At 42.0% G+C, this 26325-nt stretch overlaps 7 protein-coding genes across 7 annotated transcripts; all 7 read left to right on the top strand.

Moving 5' to 3' along the window:
• The first annotated feature begins 3337 nt into the window (after positions 1–3337).
• LOC108894481 (protocadherin alpha-3-like) lies at positions 3338–6046 on the top strand. Its single transcript, XM_018693150.2, has one exon. It carries the CDS (start codon positions 3649–3651, stop codon positions 6043–6045), a length of 2397 nt encoding a protein of 798 aa, XP_018548666.1. The 5' UTR covers positions 3338–3648; the 3' UTR covers position 6046.
• Positions 6047–6791: 745 nt separating this feature from the next.
• LOC108894482 (protocadherin alpha-3-like) lies at positions 6792–9424 on the top strand. Its single transcript, XM_018693151.2, has one exon. It carries the CDS (start codon positions 6926–6928, stop codon positions 9371–9373), a length of 2448 nt encoding a protein of 815 aa, XP_018548667.1. The 5' UTR covers positions 6792–6925; the 3' UTR covers positions 9374–9424.
• A 781-nt stretch (positions 9425–10205) lies between these two features.
• LOC108894484 (protocadherin alpha-3-like) lies at positions 10206–12767 on the top strand. Its single transcript, XM_018693152.2, has one exon. The coding sequence runs from the start codon at positions 10374–10376 to the stop codon at positions 12765–12767; it is 2394 nt and encodes a 797-aa protein (XP_018548668.1). The 5' UTR covers positions 10206–10373.
• Positions 12768–13410: 643 nt separating this feature from the next.
• On the top strand, positions 13411–16206 carry LOC108894483 (protocadherin alpha-10-like). The gene has a single exon (XM_051068228.1). The coding sequence runs from the start codon at positions 13710–13712 to the stop codon at positions 16098–16100; it is 2391 nt and encodes a 796-aa protein (XP_050924185.1). The 5' UTR covers positions 13411–13709; the 3' UTR covers positions 16101–16206.
• A 591-nt stretch (positions 16207–16797) lies between these two features.
• On the top strand, positions 16798–19428 carry LOC108894485 (protocadherin alpha-10-like). Its single transcript, XM_051068229.1, has one exon. It carries the CDS (start codon positions 17038–17040, stop codon positions 19426–19428), a length of 2391 nt encoding a protein of 796 aa, XP_050924186.1. The 5' UTR covers positions 16798–17037.
• An 818-nt stretch (positions 19429–20246) lies between these two features.
• LOC108894490 (protocadherin alpha-10-like) lies at positions 20247–23034 on the top strand. Its single transcript, XM_051068227.1, has one exon. It carries the CDS (start codon positions 20496–20498, stop codon positions 22893–22895), a length of 2400 nt encoding a protein of 799 aa, XP_050924184.1. The 5' UTR covers positions 20247–20495; the 3' UTR covers positions 22896–23034.
• Positions 23035–23113: 79 nt separating this feature from the next.
• LOC108894489 (protocadherin alpha-8-like) lies at positions 23114–26313 on the top strand. The gene has a single exon (XM_018693157.2). It carries the CDS (start codon positions 23468–23470, stop codon positions 25880–25882), a length of 2415 nt encoding a protein of 804 aa, XP_018548673.2. The 5' UTR covers positions 23114–23467; the 3' UTR covers positions 25883–26313.
• The last annotated feature ends 12 nt before the right edge of the window (positions 26314–26325 follow it).

Consider the following 26325-nt stretch of genomic DNA (forward strand, 5'->3'; position numbering starts at 1 on the left):
CTCATTTCACTTCCTCCTTCACTTTTTACTTAATTAACATTCCTATTCTGCAATTTCACTTCCCAGTAGTCTGTTTCTATTAGATTATACCAGTCTATTTACCCTCTTATCTCCATTCATTCTGCTACTTTATCAGCAAATCTAAGTCACTGGTGTGCTGCATTTGGGTGTGGTTCTAGTCACACTGTTGCTAAAACCAAGTGCTGTATAAGCCATATTACAGCTGATTATCAGAGAATCACTAAATACTGTGGAAAAGTGAATTAGGTTCAGCAGCATGTCAGCACACAAAGAGCAAGTAAAAATGAATAGATCTGAACAAGCATGCTATAGTAGTAGAAGAAATGCATTGAGTAAAGGGGAAACATGCACAAGGAGTAGGTTGCCCCCTTGTGTCGTGATGAGCTCTGCTCCACACAAAAACAGCATGGTGACATCAGTATCTCTCGTCACATGAAGCAGGATGTAGTGTGCAGACTACAGAAGTGGGGGGGTCTCCAGAGACTGGCCAGAGATGGTACAGTGGTTGGGCATGGCTGAATGCAAAGGTCAGGCTCTGTGGGGGTGGTAAGAGAAGCAGGCGCTGCTGCTAAAGTGGATCTGTCATAGTGAATATGGTGCTGCAGTGCTACATTACCAATGCATGAGCAGCCCAACTGCAGCGCGCTGGACAGCCTGTTCTGGCATGCATAGGAGTGTGGTTTGTGTTTGCCTGAGTGAGTTTGTGTGTGTTTTATGGTTGTCACCGTGATGCAATCTGATTTTCTCAGAAAGATGAAAGGGCAGCATGAAACTGAACAGCAGATAAAAATGTGGAAGTGGGTAGGAAATCCAGTGTGTTACTTTTTAAACTATCCCATGCCTTTTAAAAAATAAACCTATAGGCTTCTGCATTAGTGTGTGTGTGGGTGTGTGTGCGTGTGTGGCACATATGCATCATGTCTGTGCCCCGAGATGGCGTTTCTATGGAGACAAGAGAGCTGTGCAGAAGGAGAAGAGGAAAGGGGGGAGGGACCCGCCTTGGAGCATGTTCAGATAGCACCCTTCCCCCATCTACTCAGGCACAGATGAACAGTAGAGTACACACCCTTGTAAACACACAATTACTCACAAGCACACACACACACACAGCTGATGGCTATGTAAAGGACTATCATGAAATTCTTAATACAGAGGAGATACAGAAGCTAATTTGGTGACTATACGTGGTGGCAGCCCTTTAATAATGCAGGCGAACACTGCCTAAAACACATGCTGTCGACAGCTTCCCGCCCCCTCCGCCTCACTGCTTCCCCTCTCGTCCTTTGATCACACTGCTCTCAGTGCTCTGCACTGTCTCTCCTTTAACTCTATCATGATAGGTAAACTGCAGACAGAGGAAGAAAGTTAACAAGCACACATATTTAAGCACTAGATTCATTATGCATGGCTCCATGTGTACAGGGAGCAAATACTGTGTATTTTTCTCAACTGCCATTTATTCATGATTAATTATTCAACAAATTCATTTATCATATCCTCAGGGAAATGTGACTTTCATCAGTGCATACAGACTTCATATATTAGGAACTTGGTTTATTCAAACTAAAACTTAATCAATTAATGTAGCGGATAAGCACCTGTATGTGTTGTATGTGCTTACAAATTATCTACTGTTTCTGCATTAATGCGTGGCAGAACTATTGTATCAATAGAATTAATTGACCCCCTCTGCAGATGCTTCCCAGAGGAGCTGTATCTGAGAGAGGGAGGGCTCTGTGTGCTCAGCATCTTTTACATCTCAGTGACACAATCAGTGTTTCCTCCACATGGGTCTATTGGGCATGCTCAGTAACAGGCTCTCACCTTGATCTCAGTTTGAATTCTACTGCAGCCTCTAAAATGCAGTAGATGGTTTACTTGTGGATTGTAAATGTTGACACTTTGTTTATCATTTCTTTAAAAGGTGTGAATGGTAGTAGTACAGGTGTTTGTAACACATTTCAGTGGCTTGTTCATTTAGTCTACAAAAAAAAGCCCGTGTCAGCAGGCCACGAAGCAGAACTGATGCCTTTTAAAGAATAAATTTTCTGTACAGTGCTGAGTAAACTGAGAAATCATGGTCCATATGTGTCATGTTGATTTTATTGGAAAGATAATCCAGGCTGAAGTCCTGTAAGGTTGCTGCAGTATAGACAGTGACCTACAAATGAAGTATGAATCATTGAATTTCATCATGTGCCGTCTGGGTCTGATAGACCAGGTGATCTTTGTGTGTGCATGCTTATATGTAAATAACCTACATTAGCATGCTACCCATTGTCCGTGTATACACAACATCTTGCCATACATTAGGAAAATTGAGCACACAGGTCATCCTTTGTGAGCTATTATTATTATTGCATTTTGGGGTTAACAGATGACTGCGGCGCAGTGTGTGATGGTTATTAATATTTTCAAATCAAATCATGTTTCCTACAGAATGGAAATAGGACAGGAGTTTCTGGATCCAGGGCTTAATCCTGGGATTACAAACGAGGGAATGTTCATAAGCTCGTGACTACACTCTCTGTGGAAATGTAGAGAAACACTAAAATACACCGAAATACACCACAGCACCCAGACGTCCCTCCTGTGTTCATGATGCAGCAGGACAATAGGGTCCAATTAAATTTATTTATTGGCCTCAAGGCTGACACAGAAAAACAAAGAGAAAAGGAGAAGGGGGTTATGTGGGTGCAGTGGGAAGAAAATATATTATTCATTCCTACAAGTTTTGGCCAGTGTTAACTGCCCTCTATTGCACTTATACAAATATAAAGTTTGTTAGGACTCAAATCATTATTGATAAAAAAAAAAAAGTAGGTGGTAATTTGATACCACATTAAAATACATAAATGGAAGATTAAAGTCTTAGCTATTGCAAAATGAATGGCTGACAATTTATCAACAGAGCACTGTGGTAATATTCAAAAATTGTCTCCAGAGCAGGATACCCAAATAAATGGCTGGAGGCCCAGTATCCGCATTTCACCAAAACTGAACGCAAATCTACTGACAGAGAGTAAACAATTAGCTCAAATTAAGGCAGAGTGAGATGGATGAGAGAGCAAGAGATTCTCTCTCTCTCTCTCTCTCCCTCTCTCTCTCTGTGTGTGTGTGTGTGTGTATGTATTTAGAGGAGGGTCTATCATGTTTAAATTTATTAACAAGACACAGACACAGTTACCACACATCATGACAGGCAGAACAGGCTTTGCACTTGGGACATACTCAAGTGATCTGTCCATGGTTCTGAAATGTCATTTCCAGCACTCTCGTTTTGTTAAGCTAGTCAACAGCACATATAATTATCTTTGTATGTGTGGCGGGCAGAGAGAGAGACATAATGGCTGCCTAAGAGACACCATATTATATTTGTACTACTCTCTGCATATTACCTCCTTTACCACGTGGCGTCGCTGTTGATCCACCAGAGACAGCGCTATACTCTGATAGAACTAAGCCCCTCCTGTTTTCAGGCGATAGGGACGTTTCTTGAGTCTTTGTTATAAAGACACAGAGGACGGTGAAACAAACAGAATTTCCCAGTCGGAAGCTTACCTCGGCAGATATCTTCCATACTGCCAACAACGTGATATTTATGCGTGGTTCATACTGGATATAATTATGTCTGCGCCTTATAGATGGAGCTATTTCGGGATATATCTGGGGCTTTTTCTACTGGATTATTACTGGATAACGGTGTCTGGGCAGCTCTCCTATTCCGTTTCAGAGGAGGTGAACCCGGGGAGTCCTGTTGGAAATATTGCTAAGGACCTAAACCTTAATTCACAAGAGCTGGAATCCCGTATGTTTCAGATTGTTACCGGATCAAAAAGAAAATTCTTCGAGGTAAATCTTAAGACTGGTGTTCTGTATGTCAGCGAGAGAATAGACAGAGAGGAGCTTTGTGCAGAGGAACTTAAATGCTCAGTAAGTGTAGAAGCTGTGATAAATAACCCTTTGAAGCTTTATCGAATTGACGTAGACATTTTAGATGTAAATGACAATGCCCCATTGTTTACGACCAAATTGCAAAATTTGTATATTGCAGAGAGTACTTTACCGGGAGTGAAATTCGCATTATCTGAAGCAACTGATGCAGATGTGGGGAGAAACGGAGTCAGTACTTACAAATTGAGTCAAAATGAACATTTCTCTTTGGCAGTGCACAAAGCAGGTGATAGTGTGTCTGCTGAGTTAGTGCTGCAGAAACCTTTAGACCGAGAGAAGCAGCCTGTGATCACCATGACCCTGACTGCTGTAGATGGAGGGAGTCCTCCGAAATCAGGCACCTCACAGCTCATTGTTAATGTTTTAGATATCAATGATAATATTCCAATATTCAGTGAAACCTTATATAAGACAAAAATTCCCGAAAACACGCCCCTGGGTACAGTAGTAATCGCCGTTAATGCCACCGATGCAGATGAGGGTCTAAACAGTGAGATTGTGTATTCACTGAGAAGCAAGGATCAAGATCATGTACTTGATATATTTGAAATTGAAAGTCAGACAGGTGTCATCAAGGTGAAAGGCAACATAGACTTTGAAGAAAGAAAGGCTTTTGAGATACGTGTGGAGGCGAGTGACAAAGGCCAGCCTCCGATGTCTGCTCACTGTAAGGTGCTGGTAGAAGTGGTGGACTTAAATGACAACCCTCCAGAGATCTCTGTGACGTCACTGCATAACACAGTGAAAGAGAACGCTGATGTAGGCACCGTAGTTGCACTCGTGTCAGTCCTCGATAAAGATGGCGGAAAAAATGGTGATGTGAAAATCCAAATTAAAAACGAGATTCCATTCAAACTCGAAACAAACTACAAAAACTATTATTCGTTGTTAGTTGACGGGCAACTGGACAGAGAGAGCGTCTCTAACTACAACGTCACCATAGTCGCCAGTGATAAAGGAGTCCCGCCTCTCTCCAGCACGAGTGTAGTTTCTATACACGTTTCTGATGTCAATGATAACGCACCTCGGTTTGCAGAGCCCGTAATTAATGTATACGTAAATGAGAACAGTCCAGTAGGAGCAGTTATTAAAACAGTGACTGCAACTGATGCTGATGTCGAGCGTAACGGTCAAGTGAGCTATTCGTTTTTACAAAGTAACAGTGACTCGTTGCCATTATCTACAATGGTGAACATCAACTCAGAAACTGGAGATATAGTCAGTCTGCAGGCCTTTAACTTCGAGGAGTTGAAAACGTTTCAGTTTAAAGTTCAGGCCACAGACTCTGGTGTTCCTCCGCTCAGCAGCAACGTAACTGTGAACGTTTTTATCCTGGATGAGAATGACAACAGTCCCTCGATTCTCGCGCCCTATTCTGACCACGGCTCCGTTAACAGTGAGAGCATCCCCTATTCTGCTGAAGCGGGATACTTTGTAGCAAAGATCAGGGCTGTAGACGCAGACTCTGGATACAATGCGCTGCTTTCTTATCACCTCTCTGAGCCCAAAGGAAACAACCTCTTCAGGATCGGAACCAGCACCGGGGAAATCAGGACTAAGAGGAGAATGAGTGACAATGACCTGAAAACTCACCCCTTGGTGGTGTTGGTGTCTGATAACGGAGAACCCTCCCTGTCAGCTACTGTGTCTATTGATGTGGTGGTGGTTGAAAGCACAGCTGACATCCAGACTCAGTTCAGACATGTGCCCATAAAGGAGGACAGCTTCTCTGACTTAAACCTGTATCTGCTGATCGCCATTGTGTCGGTGTCAGTCATCTTTCTGCTGAGTCTCATCAGTTTAATAGCTGTCAAATGTCACAGGACAGACGGCAGTTTCAGCAGGTACGGCCCTCCAATGATCACCACCCACCCTGATGGGAGCTGGTCTTACTCTAAAGCTACTCAGCAGTATGACGTCTGTTTCAGCTCAGACACGCTCAAGAGTGACGTAGTGGTTTTCCCCGCACCATTTCCGCCTGTAGATGGAGAACTGATCAGTATTAACGGAGGAGACACTTTTACCAGGACTCAGACTTTACCTAATAAAGAAAAGGTAAGAAACCTATGAGAAGGCAACAAGATTCCTTTTGTGTTTTATGCAAATAACTGAGGCTAATCATGTCGTTCCTTGTTATGTGTTATGTTTATCGGTACGTGTCAAAGTAATGATAATACTGTTGTCAACAGATAGTACGCCTCGTCACTCGCCACTCCAAGAGCACCATAGAAATATGTGTATGTCGTTGTCCATGGTGCGGTGCTGAAATAAGCACCACAGTGTGTGGTGTGTGCGATGCAAAATAGAAATTCCATTTGCTGTATGGTGTCTTTTCCTGTAACCTGGCATATTCTGGAGTTTTCATACAATTATATACTATTATATGCTATTTCTGACGCATTAACGGATCTCATCACATTTAGAGACATTAGCCTATTTGTATATTTTCATTACTGTAATTTATAGATTTAAGATAACTAGAGAAAGGCAGTAGTGTTTATTTGCATTTTTGTTTCGTTTTTCTACATCTCCTACTATAACAATTGTCTTTGTATACGTAAATGACGGAATTTGACAGTTCCTAGTGTCTTGTAATTTGTGACTTCTTGTTAGCTGTATGCTGACTTGAAAGTGCAGATGAATGTAGGTTGTTCATCTGTTGTTGTGGTGGGTGTAGTTATTTCAAATGACCACATGGGGACATTGTAGACCATCACATTTCGATGTTCCTCGCGGCTGCCTGAGGCTCCTCCCAGATTCAGAGGATGATGATGTTTCTCAGGGCTTTGTTACAAAGAGATGCAGTGCCAGAGCGGATTGCGTTGCCCTCTCTTTCGTTTACTCTACAAAGAGAAAGAATATGGATTCTGTCATCTCGCCTTTATTCTAAACTACTAGGTGGGATTTTGGAGATTGGAATCTGTATGCTTTGTTCACGCTGGATAAAAATATGTCGACGCGGAGGATATGCAGCCCTTTTTGGATTTATATAGTCGTTGTTCTGCTTGATTGTTGCTGGGAAGCGGTGTCTGGGCAGCTCTCTTACTCTGTATCAGAGGAGGTGAACCCGGGAACTTCTGTGGGAAATATCGCTAAAGATCTAAATCTTAATGTTCACGACTTGGAGGCTCGTATGTTTCAGATTGTCAGTGGATCAAAGAGAAAATATTTTGATGTAAATCTGAAAACGGGTGTCCTTTATGTCAATGAAAGAATAGACCGTGAGGAGCTGTGTGGGAAGGCTACAAGATGTACCGTCAGTGTAGAGGCCGTGATAAACAGTCCACTGAAGTTGTATCGTTTGGAGATAAATATAGTCGATATAAATGATAATGCACCATTTTTCTCTGAGAATTTGCAGTCTCTTAACATTGCTGAAAGTACAGTGCCAGGGGGGACATTTGGATTTATTGGGGCGTCAGATTTCGACGTGGGTAAGAATAGTGTGAGTACATACAAGCTGAGTCCAAATGATTATTTTTCTTTAGAGATTCACAAGGGGGGAGAAAGTGTGTCTGCCATGCTTGTGCTTCAGAAAGCGTTAGATCGAGAAACACAACCTATAATAAAACTTACAGTGACCGCAGTCGATGGCGGAAATCCACAAAAGTCAGCTACATCCCAAATTATTATAAATGTTTTAGACATTAACGACAATGCTCCGATTTTCAGCAGCCCTTTATATAAGGCACGCATTTCTGAAAACTTACCAGTAGGTAAAACTGTCATAGTTTTAAATGCAACAGACGCAGACGAAGGTTTAAACAGTGAAATAGAATACTCACTGAGAAGTAAAGGTCAGGACCGTGTTTTAGATTTATTTCAAATTGACTCTAAAACAGGTGCAATTTTAGTTAAAGGTAAGATCGACTATGAGGAAAATCCAGCCTTTGAAATTCATGCACAGGCCAGTGACAAAGGCCAGCCTCCGATGTCTGCTCATTGTAAGGTGCTGGTAGAAGTGGTGGACCTGAACGACAACGCTCCTGAAGTCACTGTAACGTCACTACTAAACACAGTGAAGGAGGACGCTGAAGTAGGTACTGCTATTGCACTTGTTTCTGTTCTGGATAAAGACAGTGGGAAAAACGGGGCAGTAAAAGCTGTAATTGCAAATGATGCCCCATTTAAACTGGAAACAAATTATAAAAATTATTACTCATTAGTAGTTAATGGTCCGCTTGATAGAGAAACTAAGGCCCAATACAATGTTACTATCGTAGCAAGTGATGAAGGGACTCCACCTCTATCCAGCACCAACATAGTTACTGTTCACGTTTCTGATGTCAATGATAACGCACCTCGGTTCCCAGAGCCCGTAATTAATGTATACGTAAATGAGAACAGTCCAGTAGGAGCAGTTATTAAAACAGTGACTGCAACTGATGCTGATGTCGAGCGTAACGGTCAAGTGAGCTATTCGTTTTTACAAAGTAACAGTGACTCGTTGCCATTATCTACAATGGTGAACATCAACTCAGAGACTGGAGATATAGTCAGTTTGCAGTCTTTTAACTTCGAGGAGTTAAAAACGTTTCAGTTTAAAGTTCAGGCCACAGACTCTGGTGTTCCTCCGCTCAGCAGCAACGTGACTGTGAACGTTTTTATCCTGGATGAGAATGACAACAGTCCCTCGATTCTCGCGCCCTATTCTGAGCATGGTTCCATTAACAGTGAGAGCATCCCCTATTCTGCTGAAGCGGGATACTTTGTAGCAAAGATCAGGGCTGTAGACGCAGACTCTGGACACAATGCGCTGCTTTCTTATCACCTCTCTGAGCCCAAAGGAAACAACCTCTTCAGGATCGGAACCAGCACCGGGGAAATCAGGACTAAGAGGAGAATGAGTGACAATGACCTGAAAACTCACCCCTTGGTGGTGTTGGTTTCTGATAACGGAGAACCCTCCCTGTCAGCTACTGTGTCTATTGATGTGGTGGTGGTTGAAAGCACAGCTGACATCCAGACTCAGTTCAGACATGTGCCCATAAAGGAGGACAGCTTCTCTGACTTAAACCTGTATCTGCTGATCGCCATTGTGTCGGTGTCAGTCATCTTTCTGCTGAGTCTCATCAGTTTAATAGCTGTCAAATGTCACAGGACAGACGGCAGTTTCAGCAGGTACGGTCCTCCAATGATCACCACCCACCCTGACGGGAGCTGGTCTTACTCTAAAGCTACTCAGCAGTATGACGTCTGTTTCAGCTCAGACACGCTCAAGAGTGACGTAGTGGTTTTCCCCGCACCGTTTCCGCCTGTAGATGGAGAACTGATCAGTATTAACGGAGGAGACACTTTTACCAGAACTCAGACTTTACCCAACAAAGAGAAGGTAAGACCCCTCCACCCCCCACCCCCCAAAAAACAAACAAAAACTTACATGCCTTATTTAATATGATCAAATGGTTTTACCCTGCAGAGCTGAGACCGTGAGCACGCCCCCGCCATTGTTTTTCTCATATGAAGTAAAACTACTTTATAATTTATAGACTCATTTAGAGACTCTGGATTTGCGCTGAAATATACAATGGTACATGAGCCAGAAAATGACAGTGTTTGACGTTGATAAGCCTCTCACTCTATACAGAAAGTGTATGTCGTTGTCCATGGTGCTGAAAAATCCACCGCGGTGTGTTGTGTGTGGTCTAAGGAATGCAACGCCGAAAATTTATCCACCCATGAAAACAAAATTAGCGTCTTTTCCTAATGAATTTGGATTTCATGACAATTATTATTATCTACAGACGAATGGCGTAACCCCCCCCCCCCTTTATCACAATTAGGGGAGATATTCCAATAGTTTATTTGATTAACTTTATTTAATTAGTTATTTATTTTTGAAAAAGATGGAGCTATACTCATCTTCATTTGCAATCAACAGTTTCAGCTCTCTCTGTATCTTAACTGTGTCGTAATGTTTTACTTGTGATGTGCGTCTTGTTTATGCTCTGTGAGGGTTTCTAGCCGGTGTATCAGCAACAGGTGAAGATCTGTTGTTAAAAAGAGAAAACAATAGGAATGGGAGAAAATATTGTGTCGAATTCCGTTCACTTTGATCTTTTGATGTAGTTACACCGAAATATATTTGTCATTATTGTTATAAAAATGCTCCATTTGCACTGTTAGTCAGTCCATTGCTACTGTCAGAGGTTAAATGCAGTTATTCTATATCACCACATGGGGACAGTGTAGACCATGGCATCTGGACGTTATTACAGGAAGCACGAGACTCCTCCCAGAAACAGAGGATCATGATGATGTTTCTCTGGGCTTTGTTACAAAGAGACGCAGGGCGAAAGAGAAAAGGATGAGAGATATTATCTAGCTGGCTTTTAATACGAGTGTTTGACAGGTGTCGTTGGACCGGGATATATGCATTTCGTGTGTTGGATATAATTATGTATTTCTCAAGCAGAACGAACCTTTTTCGGATTTATCTTGTGGTCGTGCTGCTGAATTATTGCTGGGAAGCGGTGTCTGGGCAGCTCTCCTATTCCGTCTCAGAGGAGGTAAACCCGGGGACTTCTGTTGGAAATATCGCTAAGGACCTAAATCTCAACATCCAGGAATTAGAGTCTCGTATGTTTCAGATTGTTAATGGATCAAAGAGAAAATATTTTGATGCAAATCTGAAAACGGGTGTTCTTTATGTAACTGAGAGAATAGACCGAGAAGAGCTTTGTGCCAAGGCTACAAAATGCACTGTCAATGTAGAGGCGGTGATCAATAATCCACTAAAGCTGTATCGTTTGGAGATAACTATAATAGATATAAATGACAATGCACCCGTTTTCTCTGAACCATTACAGTCACTTGAAATTGCAGAAAGTACTTTACCAGGACTCAAATTTGAGCTGATAGAGGCGTCGGATTTGGATGTTGGCAAGAACGGTGTTAACACATACAAGCTTAGTCCAAATGATTATTTTTCTTTGGAAATTCACAAAGGAGGGGATAGCGTGTCTGCCGAGTTAGTACTACAGAAAGTGTTAGACCGCGAGCATGACTCTGTTATAAAACTGACTCTAACTGCAATAGACGGTGGAAACCGACAAAAGTCAGGAACCTCACAAATTATTGTTACCGTTTTGGATAATAACGACAATCCTCCAGTTTTCAGTAAATCTTTATACAAAATTAGAATTCCTGAAAACTTGCCACCAGGGTCTAAAGTGATCACTCTGAATGCGACAGATGCAGACGAGGGTTTAAACAGTGAAATAGAATACTCACTGAGAAGTAAAGGTCAGGACCATGTTTTAGATTTATTTCAAATTGAGTCTGAAACAGGTGCAATTTTAGTTAAAGGTAAGATCGACTATGAGGAAAATACTGCGTTTGAGATTCGAGCACAGGCCAGTGACAAAGGCCAGCCTCCGATGTCTGCTCATTGTAAGGTGCTGGTAGAAGTGGTGGACCTGAACGACAACGCTCCTGAAGTCACTGTAACGTCACTACTAAATACAGTGAAGGAGGACGCTGAAGTAGGTACTGCTATTGCACTTGTTTCTATTCTGGATAAAGACAGTGGAAAAAACGGGGCAGTAAAAGCTGTAATTGCAAATGATGCCCCATTTAAAATGGAAACAAATTATAAAAACTATTACTCATTAGTAGTTAATGGTCCGCTTGACAGAGAAACTAAGCCTCAGTACAATGTTACTATCGTAGCAAGTGATGAAGGGACTCCACCTCTATCCAGCACCAACATAGTTACTGTTCACGTTTCTGATGTCAATGATAACGCACCTCGGTTCCCAGCACCCGTAATTAATGTATACGTAAATGAGAACAGTCCAGTAGGAGCAGTTATTAAAACAGTGACTGCAACTGATGCTGATGTCGAGCGTAACGGTCAAGTGAGCTATTCATTTTTACAAAGTAACAGTGACTCGTTGCCATTATCTACAATGGTGAACATCAACTCAGAGACTGGAGATATAGTCAGTTTGCAGTCTTTTAACTATGAGGAGTTGAAAACGTTTCAGTTTAAAGTTCAGGCCACAGACTCTGGTGTTCCTCCGCTCAGCAGCAACGTGACTGTGAACGTTTTTATCCTGGATGAGAATGACAACAGTCCCTCGATTCTCGCGCCCTATTCTGAGCACGGCTCCGTTAACAGTGAGAGCATCCCCTATTCTGCTGAAGCGGGATACTTTGTAGCAAAGATCAGGGCTGTAGACGCAGACTCTGGATACAATGCGCTGCTTTCTTATCACCTCTCTGAGCCCAAAGGAAACAACCTCTTCAGGATCGGAACCAGCACCGGGGAAATCAGGACTAAGAGGAGAATGAGTGACAATGACCTGAAAACTCACCCCTTGGTGGTGTTGGTTTCTGATAACGGAGAACCCTCCCTGTCAGCTACTGTGTCTATTGATGTGGTGGTGGTTGAAAGCACAGCTGACATCCAGACTCAGTTCAGACATGTGCCCATAAAGGAGGACAGCTTCTCTGACTTAAACCTGTATCTGCTGATCGCCATTGTGTCGGTGTCAGTCATCTTTCTGCTGAGTCTCATCAGTTTAATAGCTGTCAAATGTCAGAGGACAGACGGCAGTTTCAGCAGGTACGGCCCTCCAATGATCACCACCCACCCTGACGGGAGCTGGTCTTACTCTAAAGCTACTCAGCAGTATGACGTCTGTTTCAGCTCAGACACGCTCAAGAGTGACGTAGTGGTTTTCCCCGCACCGTTTCCGCCTGTAGATGGAGAACTGATCAGTATTAACGGAGGAGACACTTTTACCAGAACTCAGACTTTACCTACTAAAGAAAAGGTAAGAACATAGTTGCATTTAAAATGGGCTTTGTGTTATGCATGTGTTGGGAAGCTGTTAATGGCATTTCCTCTCACTGCATTTTAATTGACACAGTATTAATTACAAATTGAGGTCATCAGGCTTATTGACTTTCAAGTTAAATATTGAAATTGAAGGAGACTGTTCATGTGTTGATGTTTTTATAGATTTCAGTCATTTTTGGCGGCTGATTTCGGAATTCTATGTGTTGCTGTCCGTGGTGCTGAACGCAACTTATCAAGCTTGCTTGCAGGTCAAAGAACATAATGCTAAACAAAACGTTGTTGAAGTCCCAAATTTTCTTTAAATACATTTACACATATCTTTGCTAATAGTTGTTGAATGGTATGTTTCAGATTTCATAGTTTGATAAAGCTTAATTCAACCTATGCAGCCACTTTAATTTTCAGCGAAAAAAAAGAAAGTCAGTGTGTTTCCTAATTTAACTCACCGTCACTATTGGTAGACTGTTCTTGAAATTTCAATCACTTTCTAAAAAAGCTATATTATAACGAACATCTCACTCATGTGATGTACACATTAGTCGCTGGTGACCTGAACCTTCTTGATTATTTTTTGACCGTTTTAGTTTTGCACTTCATTCATGTTTAAGGAGAACTAAGAATGTTTACCACTTTCCAATGATATATTTGGTGTAACATGTAGTTATGACAAATGTCCACGCGGGGACACTACAGACCATCACATGTGGACGTGCTCTTTGGTGGCGTAGGGCTCCTCCCAGATTCAGCGGATGATGAATCTCTGGGCTTTGTTACACAGAGACATCGGACGACAAAGAACGGTTGTCTGCTTTGGTCGTGAAAATGTCAACATATTCGTTTGGAATATTTCGTCCCTGATCGCGATATCGTAGTTGCTGTAACATATTGCTCAGATTTGCCTACATGCTCCGTCTTGATATCTGGAATTATGTATTTACCGAGGAGAACGAGCTCTGTGTGGATATATCTCTTATTCGTGTTTCTAGATTATTACTGGGAAGCGGTGTCTGGGCAGCTCTCTTACTCCGTCTCAGAGGAGGTAAATCTGGGGACTGTTGTCGGAAACATCGCTAAAGATCTGAACATCAATGTCCAGGATTTGGAGTCCCGAATGTTTCAGATCGTTGCTGGATCAAAGAGAAAATATTTCGAGGTAAATCTAAAGACTGGTGTCCTGTACGTTAATGAGAGAATAGATCGAGAGGAACTCTGTGGCAATGAACCAAAATGTTCACTGAGTGTAGAAGCAGTGATTAATAATCCACTGAAACTGTACCGCATTGAAATAATAATTTTAGATGTCAATGATAATTCCCCATCATTTCTCAGCACCTCACAGGTAATCAACATTACTGAGAGCACAGCAGCAGGGGCTAAATTCCCCCTGCGTCCAGCTCACGACGAGGACGTCGGAAAAAACACTGTGAACACCTACAAGCTTAGTCAAAATGAACACTTCTCTCTGGTTACACTTAAAGGAGAGACTGTATCTCCTGAATTAGTGCTTCAGAAAATTTTAGACCGAGAAAAACAATCTGTGATTCGACTCACACTGACTGCCGTTGATGGAGGAACTCCTGCTAAATCAGGCAGCATGACTATAATAGTTTATGTGTTGGACATTAATGACAACGCTCCTGTATTCAGTCAAACTCTATACAAAGCCAGTGTTTATGAGAATGTGAAAATAGGCACATCGATAATAGCATTAAATGCTACTGATTTAGATGCAGGTCCAAATGGACAAGTGTTATATTCATTCAGTGAAGCAGGTCGTGGGAAACAAACTGATCTGTTTGCTATAGATGAAAAAACTGGAACTATAAAAAATACAAAAAAAATCGACTATGAAGAGAATAGTGCTTTTGAGATTCGAGTACAAGCCAGTGATGGAGCTTCTTCTCCTCTCACTTCACATGCAAAACTATTGATTGAAGTGTTAGACGTCAATGACAATGCTCCTGAAATTTCAGTCACATCTTTGTTAAACACCGTGAAAGAGGACGCGTCCATTGGCACAGCTATTGCGCTTGTTTCAGTATTTGATAAAGACGGAGGTAAAAATGGGATAGTGAACTGTAAAATTTCCAACAATGTTCCTTTCAAATTAGAATCAAATTATAAGAATTATTATTCATTGGTGGTGGACGGTCCTCTTGACAGAGAGAGCGCATCTCAATACAATATCAGCATCACTGCTACTGACGAGGGGAGCCCACCTCTCTCCAGCACGAGTGTTATTACTGTACACGTCTCAGATGTGAATGATAACAAACCAATATTCACAGAAACTGTAATCAGTGTCTATGTGAAAGAAAACAGTCCAGTAGGAGCAGTTATAAAAACAGTTTCAGCGATTGATGCTGACATTGATCAAAATGCTCGGGTGAGCTATTCATTTTTACATGACAACAGTAACTCATTGCCACTGTCCACAATGGTAAACATCAACTCAGAGACTGGAGATATAGTCAGTCTGCAGTCTTTTAACTATGAGGAGTTGAAAACGTTCCAGTTTAAAGTTCAGGCTACAGACTCTGGTGTTCCTCCGCTCAGCAGCAACGTGACTGTGAACGTTTTTATCCTGGATGAGAATGACAACAGTCCCTCGATTCTCGCGCCCTATTCTGAGCACGGCTCCGTTAACAGTGAGAGCATCCCCTATTCTGCTGAAGCGGGATACTTTGTAGCAAAGATCAGGGCTGTAGACGCAGACTCTGGACACAATGCGCTGCTTTCTTATCACCTCTCTGAGCCCAAAGGAAACAACCTCTTCAGGATCGGAACCAGCACCGGGGAAATCAGGACTAAGAGGAGAATGAGTGACAATGACCTGAAAACTCACCCCTTGGTGGTGTTGGTGTCTGATAACGGAGAACCCTCCCTGTCAGCTACTGTGTCTATTGATGTGGTGGTGGTTGAAAGCACAGCTGACATCCAGACTCAGTTCAGACATGTGCCCATAAAGGAGGACAGCTTCTCTGACTTAAACCTGTATCTGCTGATCGCCATTGTGTCGGTGTCAGTCATCTTTCTGCTGAGTCTCATCAGTTTAATAGCTGTCAAATGTCACAGGACAGACGGCAGTTTCAGCAGGTACGGCCCTCCAATGATCACCACCCACCCTGACGGGAGCTGGTCTTACTCTAAAGCTACTCAGCAGTATGACGTCTGTTTCAGCTCAGACACGCTCAAGAGTGACGTAGTGGTTTTCCCCGCACCGTTTCCGCCTGTAGATGGAGAACTGATCAGTATTAACGGAGGAGACACTTTTACCAGAACTCAGACTTTACCTACTAAAGAAAAGGTAAGAACATAGTTGCATTTAAAATGGGCTTTGTGTTATGCATGTGTTGGGAAGCTGTTATGGCATTCCCTCTCACTGCATTTTAATTGACACAGTATTAATTACAAATTGAGGTCATCAGGCTTATTGACTTTCAAGTTAAATATTGAAATTGAAGGAGACTGTTCATGTGTTGATGTTATTTAGATTTCAGTCATTTTTGGCGGCTGATTTCGGAATTCTATGTGTTGCTGTCCCTGGTGCTGAAAGCAATTTATCAAGCTTGCTTGCAGGTCAAAGAACATAATGCTAAACATAACGTTGTTGAAGTCCCAAATTTTCTTTAAATACATTTACACATATCTTTGCAAATAACTGTTGAAGGGTATGTTTCAGATTTCATAGTTTGATAAAGCTTAATTCAACCTATGCAGCCACTTTAGTTTTCAGCGAAAAGAAAAGTCAGTGTGTTTCCTAATTTAACTCACCGCCACTATTGGTAGACTGTTCTTGAAATTTCAATCACTTTCTAAAAAAGCTATATTATAAGGAACATCTCACTCATGTGATGTACACATTAGTCGCTGGTGACCTGAGCCTTCTTGATTATTTTTTGACCGTTTTAGTTTTGCACTTCTTTCATGTTTAAGGAGAACTAAGAATGTTTACCACTTTCCAATGTTATATTTGGTGTATCATGTAGTTATGACAAATGTCCACGCGGGGACACTGCAGACCATCACATGTGGACGTGCTCTTTGGTGGCGTAGGGCTCCTCCCAGATTCAGCGGATGATGAATCTCTGGGCTTTGTTACACAGAGACATCGGACGACAAAGACCGGTTGTCTGCTTTGGTCGTGAAAATGCCAACATATTCGTTTGGAATATTTCGTCCCTGATCGCGATATCGTAGTTGCTGTAACATATTGCTCAGATTTACCTACATGCTCCGTCTTGATATCTGGAATTATGTATTTACCGGGGAGAACGAGCTCTGTGTGGATATATCTCTTGTTCGTGCTGCTGGATTGTTACTGGGAAGCGGTGTCTGGGCAGCTCTCTTACTCCGTCTCAGAGGAGGTAAATCTGGGGACTGTTGTCGGAAACATCGCTAAAGATCTGAACATCAATGTCCAGGATTTGGAGTCCCGAATGTTTCAGATCGTTGCTGGATCAAAGAGAAAATATTTCGAGGTAAATCTAAAGACTGGTGTCCTGTACGTTAATGAGAGAATAGATCGAGAGGAACTCTGCGGCAATGAACCAAAATGTTCACTTAGTGTAGAAGCGGTGATTAATAATCCACTGAAACTGTACCGGATTGAAATTATAATCTTAGATATGAATGATAATTCCCCATCATTTCTCAGCACAACACAGGTGATCAACATTACCGAAAACACGGCAGCAGGGGCTAAATTTCCCCTTCACCCAGCTCAGGATGCAGACGTCGGTAAAAATACTGTAAATACTTATAAGCTTAGTCAAAGCGAGTACTTCTCTCTGGCAACACTTAAAGGAGAGACTGTAACTCCCGAATTAGTGCTTCAGAAGGTTTTAGACCGAGAAAAACAATCTGTAATCCACCTTACATTGACTGCCGTTGATGGAGGAACTCCTGCTAAATCAGGCAGCATGACTATAATAGTGAATGTGCTGGACATTAATGACAACGCTCCTGTATTCAGTCAAACGCTGTATAAAGCCAGTGTTTATGAGAATGTGAAGATGGGTACATCGATAATAACATTAAATGCCACTGATTTAGATGCAGGTCCAAATGGACAAGTGTTATATTCATTTAGTGAAGTAGGTAGAGGGAAACAAACTGATCTGTTTTCTATAGATAAAAAAACTGGAACCGTAACTAATAAAAAGAACATAGACTTTGAAGAAAGTAATGCTTTTGAGATTAGAGTACAAGCCAGTGATGGAGCTTCCTCACCGATGACCTCACACGCCAAACTATTGATTGAAGTGTTAGACGTCAATGACAATGCTCCTGAAATTTCAGTCACATCTTTGTTAAACACCGTGAAAGAGGACGCGTCCATTGGCACAGCTATTGCGCTTGTTTCAGTATTTGATAAAGACGGAGGTAAAAATGGGATGGTGAACTGTAAAATTTCCAATAATGTCCCTTTCAAATTAGAGTCAAATTATAAGAATTACTATTCGTTGGTGGTGGACGGTCCTCTTGACAGAGAGAGCGCATCTCAATTCTATATCAGCATCACTGCTACTGACGAGGGGAGCCCACCTCTCTCCAGCACGAGTGTTATTACTGTACACGTCTCAGATGTGAATGATAACAAACCAATATTCACAGAAAGTATAATAAGTGTCTATGTGAAAGAAAACAGTCCAGTAGGAGCAGTTATAAAAACAGTTTCAGCGATTGATGCTGACATTGATCAAAATGCTCGGGTGAGCTATTCATTTTTACATGACAACAGTAACTCATTGCCACTGTCCACAATGGTAAACATCAACTCAGAGACTGGAGATATAGTCAGTCTGCAGTCTTTTAACTATGAGGAGGTAAAAACGTTTCAGTTTAAAGTTCAGGCCACAGACTCTGGTGTTCCTCCGCTCAGCAGCAACGTGACTGTGAACGTTTTTATCCTGGATGAGAATGACAACAGTCCCTCGATTCTCGCGCCCTATTCTGAGCACGGCTCCGTTAACAGTGAGAGCATCCCCTATTCAACTGAAGCGGGATACTTTGTAGCAAAGATCAGGGCTGTAGACGCAGACTCTGGATACAATGCGCTGCTTTCTTATCACCTCTCTGAGCCCAAAGGAAACAACCTCTTCAGGATCGGAACCAGCACCGGGGAAATCAGGACTAAGAGGAGAATGAGTGACAATGACCTGAAAACTCACCCCTTGGTGGTGTTGGTTTCTGATAACGGAGAACCCTCCCTGTCAGCTACTGTGTCTATTGATGTGGTGGTGGTTGAAAGCACAGCTGACATCCAGACTCAGTTCAGACATGTGCCCATAAAGGAGGACAGCGTCTCTGACTTAAACCTGTATCTGCTGATCGCCATTGTGTCGGTGTCAGTCATCTTTCTGCTGAGTCTCATCAGTTTAATAGCTGTCAAATGTCACAGGACAGACGGCAGTTTCAGCAGGTACGGCCCTCCAATGATCACCACCCACCCTGACGGGAGCTGGTCTTACTCTAAAGCTACTCAGCAGTATGACGTCTGTTTCAGCTCAGACACACTCAAAAGTGACGTAGTGGTTTTCCCCGCACCGTTTCCGCCTGTAGATGGAGAACTGATCAGTATCAACGGAGAAGACACTTTTACCAGGACTCAGACTTTACCTAATAAAGAAAAGGTAAGAACATAGTTGCATTGAATATTTATTACGGCGATGTTTCTATGTTGAGAATTGGAGGACTATTGAACATTAACGCATACTGTCAGATCTCAGATCTCATTGAAATAATCTCATTAAAGGTGAGATAATATTGACATTTTTAGGTTATTTTAAAATGAGCTTTGTGTTATGTATGTGTTGGGAAGCTGTTATGGCATTTCCTCTCACTGCATTTTAAGTGACCCAGTATTAATTACATATTGAGGTCATCAGGCTTATTGACTTTCAAGTTAAATATTGAAATTAAAGGAGACTGTTCATGTGTTGATGTTATTTAGATTTCAGTCATTTTTGGCGGCTGATTTCGGAATTCTATGTGTTGCTGTCCCTGGTGCTGAAAGCAATTTATCAAGCTTGCTTGCAGATCAAAGAACGTAATGCTAAACAAAACGTTGTTGAAGTCCCAAATTTTCTTTAAATACATTTACACATATCTTTGCAAATAATTGTTGAATGGTATGTTTCAGATTTCATAGTTTGATAAAGCTTAATTCAACCTATGCAGCCACTTTAATTTTCAGCGAAAAAAAAGAAAGTCAGTGTGTTTCCTAATTTAACTCACCGTCACTATTGGTTGACTGTTCTTGAAATTTCAGCCAGTTTCTAAAAAAGCTATATTATAAGGAACATCTTACTCATGTGATGTACACATTAGTCGCTGGTGACCTGAACCTTCTTGATTATTTTTTGACCGTTTTAGTTTTGCACTTCCTTCATGTTTAAGGAGAATGTTTACCACTTTCCAATGTTAGATTTGGTGTAGCATGTAGTTATGACAAACGTCCACGCGGGGACACTGCAGACCATCACATGTAGACGTGCTCTTTGGTGGCGTAGGGCTCCTCCCAGATTCAGCGGATGATGAACCTCTGGGCTTTGTTACACAGAGACATCGGACGACAAAGACCGGTTGTCTGCTTTGGTCGTGAAAATGTCAACATATTCGCTTCGAATATTTCTTCACTGATCGCGATATCGTAGTTGCTGTAACATATTGCTCAGATTTGCCTACATGCTCCGTCTTGATATCTGGAATTATGTATTTACCGAGGAGAACGAGCTCTGTGTGGATATATCTCTTATTCGTGCTGCTGGATTGTTACTGGGAAACGGTGTCTGGGCAGCTCTCTTACTCCGTCTCAGAGGAGGTAAATCTGGGGACTGTTGTCGGAAACATCGCTAAAGATCTGAACATCAATGTCCAGGATTTGGAGTCCCGAATGTTTCAGATCGTTGCTGGATCAAAGAGAAAATATTTCGAGGTAAATCTAAAGACTGGTGTCCTGTACGTTAATGAGAGAATAGATCGAGAGGAACTCTGCGGCAATGAACCAAAATGTTCACTTAGTGTAGAAGCGGTGATTAATAATCCACTGAAACTGTACCGGATTGAAATTATAATCTTAGATATGAATGATAATTCCCCATCATTTCTCAGCACAACACAGGTGATCAACATTAGTGAGAGCACAGCAGCAGGGGCTAAATTCCCTTTGCAGCGAGCTCACGATGCAGACGTTGACAAAAATAGTGTAAATACCTACAAGCTTAGTCAAAATGAATACTTCTCTCTTGTTACACATAAAGGGGAGAGCGCTGAACTGGTGCTTCAGAAAGTTTTAGACAGAGAAAAACAGTCTATGATTCGACTCACACTGACTGCCATTGATGGAGGAACTCCTACTAAATCAGGCACTATGGTTATCATAGTCAATGTTTTGGACATTAACGATAATCCTCCTATATTTAGTCAAACACTCTATAAGGCCAGTGTTTATGAAAATGTGCAAATTGGAACATCTATAATAACGCTGAATGCTACCGATTTAGATAAAGGTCACAACGGAGAAATATTCTATTCCTTCAGTAAAATAGACCGTGTGACTAAAACTGACGTTTTTGCTATAGATGAAAAAACTGGGACTGTAACAAATAAAAGAAACATCGACTATGAAGAAAATAATGCTTTTGAGATTCGAGTACAAGCCAGTGATGGAGCTTCCTCACCGATGACCTCACACGCCAAACTATTGATTGAAGTGTTAGACGTCAATGACAATGTTCCTGAAATTTCAGTCACATCTTTGTTAAACACCGTGAAAGAGGACGCGTCCATTGGCACAGCTATTGCGCTTGTTTCAATATTTGATAAAGACGGAGGTAAAAATGGGATGGTGAACTGTAAAATTTCCAATAATGTCCCTTTCAAATTAGAATCAAATTATAAGAATTATTATTCGTTGGTGGTGGACGGTCCTCTTGACAGAGAGAGCGCATCTCAATTCAATATCAGCATCACTGCTACTGACGAGGGGAGCCCACCTCTCTCCAGCACGAGTGTTATTACTGTACACGTCTCAGATGTGAATGATAACAAACCAATATTCACAGAAAGTATAATAAGTGTCTATGTGAAAGAAAACAGTCCAGTAGGAGCAGTTATAAAAACAGTTTCAGCGATTGATGCTGACATTGATCAAAATGCTCGGGTGAGCTATTCATTTTTACATGACAACAGTAACTCATTGCCACTGTCCACAATGGTAAACATCAACTCGGAGACTGGAGATATAGTCAGTCTGCAGTCTTTTAACTTCGAGGAGCTAAAAACGTTTCAGTTTAATGTTCAGGCCACAGACTCTGGTGTTCCTCCGCTCAGCAGCAACGTGACTGTGAACGTTTTTATCCTGGATGAGAATGACAACAGTCCCTCGATTCTCGCGCCCTATTCTGAGCACGGCTCCGTTAACAGTGAGAGCATCCCCTATTCTGCTGAAGCGGGATACTTTGTAGCAAAGATCAGGGCTGTAGACGCAGACTCTGGATACAATGCGCTGCTTTCTTATCACCTCTCTGAGCCCAAAGGAAACAACCTCTTCAGGATCGGAACCAGCACCGGGGAAATCAGGACTAAGAGGAGAATGAGTGACAATGACCTGAAAACTCACCCCTTGGTGGTGTTTGTTTCTGATAACGGAGAACCCTCCCTGTCAGCTACTGTGTCTATTGATGTGGTGGTGGTTGAAAGCACAGCTGACATCCAGACTCAGTTCAGACATGTGCCCATAAAGGACGACAGCTTCTCTGACTTAAACCTGTATCTGCTGATCGCCATTGTGTCGGTGTCAGTCATCTTTCTGCTGAGTCTCATCAGTTTAATAGCTGTCAAATGTCACAGGACAGACGGCAGTTTCAGCAGGTACGGCCCTCCAATGATCACCACCCACCCTGACGGGAGCTGGTCTTACTCTAAAGCTACTCAGCAGTATGACGTCTGTTTCAGCTCAGACACGCTCAAGAGTGACGTAGTGGTTTTCCCCGCACCGTTTCCGCCTGTAGATGGAGAACTGATCAGTATTAACGGAGGAGACACTTTTACCAGGACTCAGACTTTACCTAATAAAGAAAAGGTAAGACTATACCAAGCAGACAAGTAAATTCTCTGCTTTTGTAGAGTTGTGATATCAGGATGTCAATTTACTGCTGCGTGTTACTTCCATGGCATTTTTAAAATTCTGATCAACCATTATTTGAGTCTTCTTACAGCCCAAAGTGTGCCTACCACGGTGCATCAGTATAATGATGCTCTATCCATGGTTCTGAAATATGTGGCGAATACATTATGTCTCGTTATGAGGGTATGGGAGTGAAGAGTGCAGTAAATTTAATTTTTGTTGTTTATCACTGACAGCAGTAACCGCTTCTGGTGATTTCTTACAAAAACAATGTCTGACTGTGTTTATTTCAAAGCATTGTAGTTAATTCAACTGGCCATGAGGTGACACTGTAGACCGTAACATCGCCAGTAGGTCGCTGATGTGTAGAGGCCCCTCCCACGTTAAAATGATGATTTTGTCAGTGCTTTGTTAGAATGAGACGCAGGGCGAAGAAGAATGCGCATAGAAATTGTATTGCCGCATAATTTGTTCTTTCAAACGACTTTTTTGTCTCAATAAGCGGAAGGCACATCGATATACGGATCTATGCTTTGTTCTCGTTTTATGGAATTATGCAGCTGCCGGGAGGAAAGATCTGTATTGGGATCTATCTAGTGCTTGTTGTGTTGGAGTACAACTGGGGAGCGGTATCCGGGCAGCTCTCCTATTCCGTCTCAGAGGAGGTAAACCTGGGGACTTCTGTTGGAAATCTCGCCAAGGATCTAAATCTTAATGTACATGATTTGGAGTCACGTATGTTTCAGATCGTTACCGGATCAAAGAGAAAGTATTTCGATGTAAATTTGAAGTCAGGTGTTCTCTACGTCAGTGAAAGAATAGACAGAGAAGACCTCTGTGCAAAGGCTGCAAAATGTACAATGAATGTAGAAGCTGTGATTAATAATCCGCTGAAACTTTACCGTATTGAAGTCAATATTCTTGACGTTAATGATAATCCCCCCTCCTTCAGTGCCAAATCACAAACTATCGACACAGCAGAGAGCGTATTACCGGGAGCTACATTCCCTGTGCTGTCGGCCTACGATGCCGATGTAGGGAAAAACAGTATTAATACATACAAGCTAAATCCCAATGAATATTTTTCTTTAGCGGTGCACAAAGGAGAAAGCGTGTCAGCCGAGTTAGTTCTTCAGAAATCATTAGACCGAGAGAAACAGGCATTAATAAAACTCACACTGACCGCTGTAGACGGAGGAACGCCTCCAAAATCAGGCACATCAGAAATATTAATTAATGTTCTGGATATCAACGATAATATTCCGGTCTTTTCCAAAACACTGTATAAAACAAGCATTACAGAAAATGCGCCTCTTGGCACTACAGTAGTGACAGTGACTGCAACTGACGCCGATGAAGGGCCAAACAAAGACATTGTGTTTTTACTTAACTCGAAAGATCAGGACCATGTCTTGGACATGTTTGAAATTGATTCTGAAACTGGAATAATAACAGTAAAAGGAAAAATTGACTTTGAAACAAATCATGCCTTTGAAATCCGCGTGCAGGCTGCTGACAAAGGCCAGCCTCCATTAACAGCACAGTGTAAAGTACTCGTGGAGGTGGTGGATCTAAATGACAATGCCCCTGACATCACGGTGACGTCACTGCTCAGTACCGTGAATGAGGACGCTGAAATTGGCACGGCCATTGCACTTGTTTCAGTTCTCGATAGAGACGGAGGCAAAAATGGTGAAGTAAAATGTGAGATACTGAATGCGGTTCCTTTTAAATTAGAAACAAATTATAAAAATTATTATTCTTTAGTTATCGGTGGAGCTCTAGACAGGGAGCTCATTTCTCACTACAATATTACAATCAAAGCTACGGATGAGGGTAGACCCCCCCTCTCTAACACCAGCGTGGTTCTTATTCAGGTGTCTGATGTAAATGACAACATACCTCGGTTTTCAGAGACTGTAATTAATATGTATGTGGAAGAAAACAGTCCAGTTGGCACAGTTTTGAAAGCAGTATCTGCAACTGATGCTGACATTAGTGAAAATGGTCGAGTGAGCTACTCATTAGTCAGTGACAATAACTTAGTGCCCCTGTCTACTATGATTAACATCAACTCAGAGACTGGAGATATAGTCAGTTTGCAGTCTTTTAACTTCGAGGAGTTGAAAACGTTTCAGTTTAAAGCTCAGGCCACAGACTCTGGTGTTCCTCCGCTCAGCAGTAACGTGACTGTGAACGTTTTTATTCTGGATGAGAATGACAACAGTCCCTCGATTCTCGCGCCCTATTCTGAGCACGGCTCCGTTAACAGTGAGAGCATCCCCTATTCTGCTGAAGCGGGATACTTTGTAGCAAAGATCAGGGCTGTAGACGCAGACTCTGGATACAATGCGCTGCTTTCTTATCACCTCTCTGAGCCCAAAGGAAATAACCTCTTCAGGATCGGAACCAGCACCGGGGAAATCAGGACTAAGAGGAGAATGAGTGACAATGACCTTAAAACTCACCCCTTGGTGGTGTTGGTTTCTGATAACGGAGAACCCTCCCTGTCAGCTACTGTGTCTATTGATGTGGCGGTGGTTGAAAGCACAGCTGACATCCAGACTCAGTTCAGACATGTGCCCATAAAGGAGGACAGCTTCTCTGACTTAAACCTGTATCTGCTGATCGCCATTGTGTCGGTGTCAGTCATCTTTCTGCTGAGTCTCATCAGTTTAATAGCTGTCAAATGTCACAGGACAGACGGCAGTTTCAGCAGGTACGGCCCTCCAATGATCACCACCCACCCTGACGGGAGCTGGTCTTACTCTAAAGCTACTCAGCAGTATGACGTCTGTTTCAGCTCAGACACGCTCAAGAGTGACGTAGTGGTTTTCCCCGCACCGTTTCCGCCTGTAGATGGAGAACTGATCAGTATTAACGGAGGAGACACTTTCACACGGACTCAGACTTTACCTAATAAAGAAAAGGTAAGCACATTAGTATTCAGTATGTATTATGTATGTTAATACTTGACCGTGAAAACATATAACAATTTTAATTAGTGTAACAGACTTAAAGTTTGAGTTAGATTAAAAATTACAGAGGTTAGTGTCTTTCTTAAATTGATAGAGGCCTGCTCTGCATGTGTGGTTGCAATGTCCCCTCTTTTGGCCACCAACTTCGCATTTAAATTTGTATGTCGCTGTCCGTGGTCCTGAACGCAAGTTTCTGAATGTTATCTCTGTAATCCTTATCATATATGGGAAAAAAAATATATTATTTGTTTCAGTCTAAGATGAAAGATGCATTTAATTGTGCAGGGGCCTATATTTTTAAATGTAGTCATACAATTATGTCAATAACTGAGTGTTTACAGAAAAACGGAAGTGGTAGGGGAAAAAAGACTTTTGCGATCTTTTCCCTGTTAACTTTTACCCCAGTGCAGTAAAAGTGAAGGTAGCCTGTAACT

The sequence above is a fragment of the Lates calcarifer genome, unplaced genomic scaffold, assembly GCF_001640805.2.
Source record: "Lates calcarifer isolate ASB-BC8 unplaced genomic scaffold, TLL_Latcal_v3 _unitig_357_quiver_974, whole genome shotgun sequence".
In the NCBI taxonomy this organism is placed as follows: domain Eukaryota; kingdom Metazoa; phylum Chordata; class Actinopteri; family Centropomidae; genus Lates; species Lates calcarifer.

Bases quoted from the DNA above. Each gene is read 5' to 3' on its own strand.
- LOC108894481 (XM_018693150.2), top strand. From the start codon at position 3,649: ATGTCTGCGCCTTATAGATGGAGCTATTTCGGGATATATCTGGGGCTT.
- LOC108894482 (XM_018693151.2), top strand. From the start codon at position 6,926: ATGTCGACGCGGAGGATATGCAGCCCTTTTTGGATTTATATAGTCGTT.
- LOC108894484 (XM_018693152.2), top strand. From the start codon at position 10,374: ATGTATTTCTCAAGCAGAACGAACCTTTTTCGGATTTATCTTGTGGTC.
- LOC108894483 (XM_051068228.1), top strand. From the start codon at position 13,710: ATGTATTTACCGAGGAGAACGAGCTCTGTGTGGATATATCTCTTATTC.
- LOC108894485 (XM_051068229.1), top strand. From the start codon at position 17,038: ATGTATTTACCGGGGAGAACGAGCTCTGTGTGGATATATCTCTTGTTC.
- LOC108894490 (XM_051068227.1), top strand. From the start codon at position 20,496: ATGTATTTACCGAGGAGAACGAGCTCTGTGTGGATATATCTCTTATTC.
- LOC108894489 (XM_018693157.2), top strand. From the start codon at position 23,468: ATGCAGCTGCCGGGAGGAAAGATCTGTATTGGGATCTATCTAGTGCTT.